We start from the raw sequence: 10,287 nt of genomic DNA, 5'->3' as shown, positions 1-10,287 counted from the left end.
ACCGATTTTGACGAAACTAATTGCAAATGAAAGGTCTAGTTGCCCCATAAGACCCTATTGAATTTTATTGCAATCGGATTTTTAGTTTAGAGGTTATGTATCAAAATATGAAAATCACAAAACTTCATTATCTCGGGAACTACACAACCGATTTGAACAAAATTGGTATCAAAAGAACGGGCTTGTTTTTTGAACCATTTGTAAAATAATTCTATAATGATTGGACATGTAGTTCAAAAGTTATGCAAATAAACGTGTTTCAAACACTGTTTAAACTCACTCACTGTTCTCAGAGATGGCTGGACCGATTTTCACAAAATTAGTGTCATATGGAAGATCTTGTTGCCTCATAAGACTCTATTGAATTTTATCGTTATTGGACTTTAACTTTGTCCGTTATGTATAATAATGTGAAATCAGACTACGAAAATAAACATGTTTCTAAAACTGCTTGAACTCACTCACTTTTCTCAGAGACGGATGGACCGATTGTCACAAAACAAGTGGCAATAGAAAGGTCTAGTGGCCTGATAAGACCCTATTTGTCTAGTGGCCTGATAAGACCCTGTTTGTTATGTATCAGAATGTAAAAGTTATGAAACTCCATTATCTCAGAAACTACACAACCGATTTGAACAAAACAGGCATCAAATGAACGGACTGTCTTCAAAACCCCTAACTAACGAGTTTTATGATGATTGAACATGAAGTTCAAAGGTTATGAAAAGAAACGTGTTCAGGAAACTTTTTAAATTCAATCGTTTTGCCAAAGACTGATTTCAACAATCTTAGTTTTAAATTGAAGGTTTAGTTGCTTTATTGGTACCTATTTAATTTGATTATAATACTGGTTGACATAACTGAAAAAAATGCTGCTCTAAAGCACACAATAGTTACCCTAGGAAGAAAAAAAAATTCACAGGAATAGTTAAAAAGCAATAAATTTTCATTTTTTCAAAGTTGACCTTCGAGGCCACACAAATTTCAAATACAGTCAAACCTGTTTTTGTGAGAGGGATAAGGACCGCACAGAATAAATTGCATAAAAAAAATCATTTGAAACTTCACGTGCTGCTACAAAACAATATTTCCACAACATTATTGAAAAAAAAAATTTTTATGCGGTGGATAGGGACCGCATAAAAAAAGCTGTCAGTTTAAAATAACTCGAAAGTTGTTGATTCTCATTTAGATTACATTTAGATTTAGATAGTAATTACACTTATGTAATGCGTTGGAATTCATTCCAAGAATCGAAAAATATGAATGGCTGAAAATGTTGTCGGAAGTTGTCCTTTTTCATATACCGCACAAAAAAAATTTGCACAAAAACAGTCGCACAAAAAAATAATCGCATAAAAAAAGTCGCACAAAATAAATTTCGCACAAAAATAAGTCGCACAAAAACAGGTGTGACTGTATTATGCTCCAATTATTCCTCCAAAGACAACATCAATATTTTAAAAACCAAAGAGTTGATATATCTTTATTGGATTGTATTTGGCAATTGAAGGATGTTTTCCAGAAACCGGAAGTCGCAAATTCCGATTTCAAAATGAAGTGTGAAGTTGACTCTTGGCTTCTGAGCATCATCCCGGGTACTGAAAAATTCACATTGGATAATGTTTGTCCCTTTTGAACTGGTGAAACCGGAAGCTACTGTCTAGAAATTTGAAATGGCGCCTGAAGATGAAACCTGGCCTCCGGGTATCATACCGCTTCCCCAAATCGTATTGGATGATATTTGTCACTTTAGGCTGTTGATCGGAAACTGTCGCCATCTTCGCCATCGAAATACCCAGATTAGAATATTCGTCAATTTTATGATGGATTTTATGATTTTCTGATTACCGGGCAACCATAAATGGTCATCTGGACTAAAAATGATTCTGGCCACTGGGTATAATCCAGGTTTCGAGAACCCATATTGATTGGTATTAGGCCATTCATTCGATGCCCCTTAGAAACGATCAGTAATATCAACTGCGTTTAAGAATTTCATTTTCATCTTATCATCTCAAATTAATGTATTAGGAACAACATTTAATTATACAATATTTGGAATGTACTGACTAAAGTTGGCATAAACAATCTAAATATTTATACGCAGTATATGAGTATAACTCGATTATACCACGATCAGAAACAAAATCGCATCATATATTTGAAAGAATTTAATGTTATTTGCATGTATATGTGTTAATGTATGTTCATATGTATGTGAATGTTATATTTTAAATGTTCGTCATAGTTGTGCTGTTGGCTACCAAAAATTTGTTGTTTAGAATGAATAATAAATCCAGTAGAAATTATCAAAATGTAGTTTTGAGGTGTTGGTGTAAATCTATTTTAAAAAATAATAAGCTCGAATGAGAAAGGCTGGGTCTCACCGCTAGGTGGATTAATTTAGGTTTTTTACCTTAATAGGCTGCGATACCTAGCCTCACATGGAAGCTGCCGACTAAGATATAGCAGCGAGGTACCGCATTTCATGCTCATCCGTCCGATCCGGATCTGACGTTGGCATACGCCGCCCCAAATATGAAGAGACAGCCGCGTACGACCTCCCTTCCCAGTCAGCATACGACCAAAGTTTGTCTTGTCTTTTGCTTTCCTTTCGTATATTACATACGTATATTGAAAGTATAAATGCGAGTTCTTACTTTATGTATGCACACCAGAGCCTGACAAAGTCATTTTCGATTGAAAATTATCAGGTTATAGTGATGCTTTGACTCGTCGCTGTCAATTGAAAAGCTTTTGCATCATTTTCGAGCACTTCGTGAGGCACATGACACCCAGTCGAAAGCTCTTGCTGTGATTCTGACAACTGAAGGGCTTGAAATTGATACAAACGCTTTTCAATTGAAAGCGGAGATTATCACCATCACTCTCACATGACGATTCTCAATTGAAAATGACAATGAGCGCTGACGGAGACAGAAGGCTTCCATACAGTACTTCACGCATAGATATAGGAAAGAAGGAGGAAATGCCATACCGTTCTAACTATGGCTTGCGGTATTAGAAAACTACCATCAAACGACGCAATGCGGTGCTAATTTCAATTGAGACGCTGAAGGAAAGGAAAGAGTCTCTCTCTCCGTCACTCTCTCCGTCGATTGAAATAGTCATTAGTTTCATTTGAAATGATCCGAAAGAAGAAAAAGGAAAAGAGAGAAAGAAGTGATTCATTGACAGTAGCCGAAAGGAATCAAGTGAGAATGAAACTGTTCGAATCGAAATGACATATCAGTTTCATTATTTTGTTTCGAAAATGTACTATAAAAAATCGACACGTTACTGCCAAGTGGATTCCACTTACTTCTGTGCTAATAGATGAAACATTTCATATCTAAGCGGAATACACTTGCGTTTCACTTCACAGCACAAAAGCAAGTGTCTCACACTTCCGTTTGCCATGTCTTGCATACCAAAACCAATCTTTTTACACTCGTCAAATGTCAAAATACTGTGGATTCCATTAAAAATCGATATGGGTTGACCTGTTAAAATGATTCGGTAGGTTTGTTAGTATTCATGTGTAAAAGGCATTTGGTGTGCGCGTGTGATTTTTTTCAGTGTAGAGCCCTGATGCACACATACGCATGCATGGTTGTCCTTCAGTTGCGTTTTGTTTATGATCTTGAAGAATACCACAAGTCGTTAAAGTAGTGAGGGAGAGTGGCGAAAAAGGCAACGTTCAGCTCGAAAACTTGCCACCAGGCTTATAAATGATCACGATAGAACCACTTTTAACTGGGATAATCGTCTTCTCTTGCTTCTGACGGTGACAAGGCTCACTATTTTATGTTTTTTCATGAAAAAAAAGGTTTGTTTGATCATTAGGAAATAAGAACCGGAAAAGTTAAAATTTTCCAAAACAAAGAGAAAAAATTTAAACCAAAAAGGTTTAGTTGATTCGTATAATATCATCGACATCCTCGCAGAAAAAATAACTAGCTTTTAAGCTTAAAAATCACGTTTCTCTCAGAAACGCAACGAATTATATATAAAAACTGGTATAGCTTTTGGACCAAATATCAAGCTGTTGCAAAGTAAATTAATTTCGTATCTCTGCGCGTGTGTCGTCATCAGCACGAAAGCAATGTTTATTAAAAGATTCTTCCGACTTGGAAACCAACATCAATTAACTTAGAAGGATAAACCTACAAAAACAAGCCGTCCGTTCAAACGTCTTATCGTCAACTGGAAATCTTCCCATTCATGGAAACACGTGTTCGACGCCAGTGCACAACTGAACAACACGCATTCAGACCGCTCTTCCCACATCATCTGATAATCAAACAAACCTCTCTCTGAGTACAACCATTTATCTATTATACCTAGAAAGGCTTTCCTTCTTGGAATGGGTTTATTTGCCTGTCTGCCTGTCTGCTGGGTATCTAACGTGTTATTTATTGCGCAAACTCTTACCTAGTAATGGTTGCTGTTTTTAGTGTGCTAAACATCAAATTACATACATGTACACCATAGAATTGAGGAGATGATCCAGTTCCCCACAACGTAAGAACAGAATTATAATAAATGTTAACTTAAGATCGGTTCTATTCTCTTGAAGTAGTTATCAGTTTTAAAACTCCGAATGATCCACTTGCCCCGTGAGTACACCTGTTCCGGTCCACTTTATCTACTATCTGAATCTGTTGCATTCCTATAACTATAATGGTTTAATCCGGGTAATCCTTCCACTCTCATGGGAGAGTCGTATGCCGTTCATTTCGCTGAATTGTTACGAAGAAGATTACTTGATTCACTGTGAACTACCGATTTTACACTTAAGCCTAGGTTCTCATCATATATAATAGAAACAGTATAAGCGGACCGAACTCAGTACAACCGGGCCTTCAGGTGCAACTGTATCATCTCGTTCCGTCGCGTGGTTGTAACCGCCCGTGATCATAGTTTTAAAAATATAAACATGCCTTGTCTAGTTTGGTGTCCGCGATTGACAGTAGTGTCGATTCTAGTGATTGCCCTGACACAAACAGTTCATGGTAATCCTACCGGCTTGAGCCGATTTCAACAGTTGTTTCGGAACCAATCGACGCCAGTTGATCTGGACGCGTTCCCTGGCGAACTTTGTTTAAGGAAATGTGACAACACTAAGCCCCGCGTTTGTTATTTCAAGTGGACTCTGGAGCATTATCACGCAATGGGACCGTAAGTTTATTCGGACGTGTGTAGTTTTTTTAGGTGATTTATATGCTCTATTATATAGAAATTTACGATGATGTAGTAATCATAAATATTGCGTACATGACATCGATTTCATTAACAACATTTGTGTGAGCAAAAGAAAATCAAAACAATTAAAACTAATATTTTGGACACGAATGTTTTACCAGAACATCATATTACTCGCATTGTATCTCTGGAAACGACGTGTGTCTTAATACAAAAAAAAATGTGTTTGTTCAGCCAGTATTAGTTATGAGTCGACATTTAAATTGTTGCTGCTTTCAAAATTTTACAGAATTCTTTCAACATAATAAAAACATATTCAAATTTTAAAAACTTCGGGATGAACAATATCCTAAATTTGAGTAATTTTCACACTAGACTAAGTCATAAGTCAATAAAACTATAGTTTCTACTGACTAAAAAATGTTTTTGATATTTTCTTTAGTTTTTGAAGTTTTTTGTATTATTTTTTGTGAAACAAAGTATTTTGCAATATCTCGAACCTTGAAACTTGACTAAGGTTTTTGGATTTAGTGAATCTTAACTAAGTCAAAAAGTATACTCAAACCTTTCATTCATAAAAAGCAGCTTACAAGAAATTGTAATCATATGCAGACTTTTAAATACTTTATTGCAGTCAAATAAACCCTAAGAAAAATAACTGAACAACGAGTGTGCACTTGGTAATTAAACAAGCTATAGAAGAGACATGAGTCGAACGAACGATTATTCTTGAACTGTTAAAATCAGTTAACTTTTTTCGCGCGCAAATTTAAAATAAGAACAGTGCTTACAAACATTATAAACGGCTTAACAGCTTATAGATGAATGGGAATGACTGTTAGCTAATAACGTTCTCATTCAGTATGAAAATGTTTCTCGGGATAATCTTATTTACAATACAAACAATATACGGTGCTGATCACCTCAAAGTTCCAAAGTAGTTTTGCAACTGGAATTATACATGCAACAAGGCTTGTGAACTTTCAAGAGGTGTCAGAATATAAAACTATATTAATCTAAAGTACCATCAAGTCTAGTTAAAACCGCCTTGTGCAACATTTAATCCACTACTTCGTACTGTTATCTACGTTTGCTACATGAATAGTTCAATGGAATTTATTTCTAATTTATGACTAAATCCACTTATAAGAGCAATCGATCACGATTCATCATAAAACAACGGCACTTCTGAATCACTTCTACTATTCAACAGGGCCTGCAAAAAGTGCTCGAAAGAAAATCGAGCTGATTGCTATCACCACGCCTGCCTGACGGCGGACGGTATAGAGCGCGGCGTGATGGCAATAAACCGGCAGATCCCAGGTCCGGCCCTCCAGGTGTGCAAAGATGATCTGATTGTGATTGACATGACCAATGCAATGGGCGGCACTGCTTCAGCGATGCATTGGCACGGACTGCACCAACGGGATACGCCCTACATGGACGGTGTGCCATTCATTACCCAGTGTCCTATCGATTTTATGAGCACCTTCCGGTATGCATTCTGGGCTACCCAGCCGGGGACGCAGTTCTACCATTCGCACAGTGGACATCACAAAGTAAACGGTCACTACGGTGCAATGATAATACGGGAACCGGAAACCAATGACCCAAATGCGGCACTGTATGATTTCGATCTACCAGAACATACGATGGTGGTGTCTGATTGGATGCACGAAGATGGGGAAATGTTTATGCCGGGTCTGCCATCAGGCGGCGGAATCTTACCGGTTAATATTTTAATTAACGGCAGGGGCACGTTCACCTCGGCCAATGGCACCCGAACAAGTGTTCCCCAGGAGGTGTTTCGGGTTCGCAAGGGAGGCCGCTATCGTTTTCGTTTCATCAATGCAGCTAGCCACGTGTGCCCGCTTGAGCTGCAGCTATCGAACCACACTCTTGAGATAATCGCTAGCGATTCCTACCATCTGCAGAACGTCACCGTCAACACGCTTATCTCGACCTCCGGGGAGCGATATGACTTTGTTGTGCATGCTGACCAAAGAACTGGTAAGTTATTTATTAAGCAATGGATAATTTGTTTAGTCATTATTTCTGTTATTTTCCAGATTTTTTACAGAATTTGATTAGTTTTTTGTTTTTTTTTTTTTTGACTATTCCGTCTGCACAATAATAATTTTGTATCTTCAACCCACTGCAAACCAACTGGAAATAAAACACAAAATTGAACGCCATTTGAATGAATTCTTGTTTCATAGCTTAACTCGAAGTATCAAACTGATATAAAAGTGCTATTTTTATCATGATTTTTAGAATTGATTCTTAAACTCCAGACAAGCGTTCTGAACAATTCGGAACAAGTTTATATTTATTCTCACCGCATTTTTTTCGTATTTGCATCTAGATAAATTTTCCACTTCTAATCTTGAGCAAATTTTAAGATTTTAAAAGTCAAAGCACTAATGAACTTTGAAACGTTTTAGTAGTCCTCTGAGCAACAGTTGATGGAATTTTAATCTTGTGAAATGGAAATGTTGGAGGAGATAAAACTATATTTATTATAAATCTTAAGGCACAAAAAATAATTTTTACTAACTGCAGTCTTACGTCAAAAATGCGAACGTATCTTGAATACCAATTTTGTTGTAATTATAATTGTTCTACCGTGTGTTTTGCACCCAAAATCAAGTTCCAGCAAATACGAGGGCCGTAGTGGGTACCATGAGCATCACTCACAATGCGAAACATGTACTTACCTCTGATAGCATGACGCGACGCATTTATCTGCGTCGTTCCAGTCAGCTTCAAGCTCATTTAGTAATTATCAGAAAAGTGTGCGTTATCATTTAATCTCTCGTCTTCCGATGCAGAGAAAGCGACCGAACCGCTCCAACGCCTAAACGACGAGAAGATTAAAAGCAGACAGCGCGCTCTCATATTGCAGATTACAATCAGTTCTAGTACTGTTGCTTATCACAGTCACACGATATACCGTCCGCAAATGGCTTTTGAGATCCATTCGCAGCACTCCGGCAGCCTGAAAGAAGTGCCAGTATAAAATCATTGTCGTCAGCAGAAAGCTGGACGGCGCAGTAAGCGTTCTATCACCTAGTTTCAAATTTCAATTACAATGCACACCCTTTAATCAACACTATCTAGATAGGAAGTGTCGGTCTGTCTGAATTTTCTTACTGAGTAGACACGGAATCCCTTTTGTACGTTGTGCATGTACTTGATATGGAAAAAAGACGAAACGGTCGTAAAACTCGTTTCGTTCGGCCGAAGGAAAATTTATTTTTAGTAACGGTGCTTCTTATCTCCCGAACCGACATAAATCCTTTTATGTATATATCTGAACTGCCATTAGAATGAGAAAGTATTCGAGCAGAAATAAGGTATGTCTTATCTTGGCAGCTCTTACAATCGTTTCAAACCGTGTTAAAATAACAAACTGCTTCGTAGTAGCAGCTTTTGACATAAGGAACCCCCTAGCCGAGGTGATGATTCTATACGACAACGGAACCATTCTCGTAGAATATGTCAGGCATACGGCGAATTTTTAGCTCTATTACCGGCCACTGCCATTGCTGTTGTTATTATCAATTCTTTCTGCACACACAACCGACAAAAGCCCAAAGCAAGCACTTCAGAGCTTTCAAAAACACTCTTCCAGCACATCCTCCGCCTCACGGTGTAGGTAGTGCAAAAGCGATCGTCCAAAAATGTCAAACCGCAAACTTGACGAAAAACCGAAAATCTAGGCCGAACGATGTATGCATCTACAGCTACAGGACAGTTTACATAGATAAAGATTATACGGGCCTCAATTTGCTGCCCAGCTTGGTTGAGGCAAGCTGTCCAAAGAAAAACGATAGAACAGAAAATCGGTTTGGCCTTCGCCTTCGTTTACCGGATCGACGCGCCGTTGAAACATACAGGCATTTCGGTGTGGCGTTTTCCCTGCCAAAGTCCGGAAAGATAGTCACGAGCAAAATGCTATCTGATGAGCTGATACATAATTAATTCGTTTGAATCACTAACCAGTGTATTCTGTGCTATCAAGATTGGTTGATCAACAATCTAGCTGAAAGCGCATGCTTCTGTAAACGTAACTGTTCTAAGATAGTACAGGACTAATAATTATGGGTGTCGATACCGAATCAAGCGATCGATAAAGCAGTATAGTCTGCCGTGACTTTAGGCTTGAATTGGGAATTCGGTTGATTAGGAAGCGCCGGGAGCACGTAATCTCCGAGCAATCAACTACAGCATGTCTTATACCAACCTTCAAGAGTTTCTTGCTAGCACTAGTATCGATTTTCAAGACACGGGATACTATTTGTATTTATATTTATTTATTTGTTTATTCAATTATAGTGATTTAACTTCAAGTCATTCGTCACTCTATTGTATTTCTAGTGAAAGTTTTACCAAGATACGAATTTAAGGTTACTTTAGGTTACTCATTTGTTTGATGAAGAAAAAACAGGAATTGTTTGGTTTAACATACTTATTGTATGTTATTCGTGGTGTCATGAAATTTTTAAGGTGTTTTTCTTAGCTACCAAAGCAAGCTCATGAATGGGAATAATGTGGTTATTCGATCAACTAAAACCAATTAAATATTTAAAGACGAATGTATAGGTTATAAAAATCATCATATACTAAACTTTATATGCTGGAATGAGCTTCAATCATTGCCGAAACGGTAATTAATATCCCGTTATACAATTTAATAGATTGTAGTTAATTTGAGTGACAATTTACGTTACAAACGTCCCAATCATTATGGTCGAATCACTGGGATCGCTTCGAGTCAGTCAAATACACAATTGTCTCCCCCGTTGACCACCATGATGAACGTAAACTATTATCCTTCCCACTACCGAGAAGCAGCTGCCGAGCGGCGGCTCTGTTGACTTGGCAAATACGAAAATTCACTAAAACGATTATCTCATTATGCAAATAACGCTTCCCATTCTTACAGATGACTACTGGCTTCGCGTAAGAGCCATTGGACCTTGTGAACCTAGGAAAATTGAGCAGCTTGCCGTGCTCTCGTATCAACCACTGACCATCCCGGAAGAGGATATTGCATTTCCCAGTGATGAGACCCCC

At 37.8% G+C, this 10,287-nt stretch overlaps 1 protein-coding gene across 1 annotated transcript; it reads left to right on the top strand.

The window, feature by feature from the left end:
* Positions 1 to 4,845: 4,845 nt before the first annotated feature.
* Positions 4,846 to 10,281, top strand: LOC129732340 (uncharacterized; the record flags this gene model as incomplete). Its single annotated transcript, XM_055693151.1, has 3 exons — positions 4,846 to 5,184; positions 6,422 to 7,218; positions 10,157 to 10,281. Coding segments are annotated over exons 1-3 (1,164 nt in total), but the record flags the coding sequence as incomplete, so codon positions are not given.
* Between the last annotated feature and the right edge of the window lie 6 nt (positions 10,282 to 10,287).

The sequence above is a fragment of the Wyeomyia smithii genome, chromosome 3, assembly GCF_029784165.1.
Source record: "Wyeomyia smithii strain HCP4-BCI-WySm-NY-G18 chromosome 3, ASM2978416v1, whole genome shotgun sequence".
NCBI classification, from domain to species: Eukaryota; Metazoa; Arthropoda; class Insecta; order Diptera; family Culicidae; genus Wyeomyia; species Wyeomyia smithii.
This window is presented reverse-complemented; position numbering and strand designations above follow the sequence as displayed.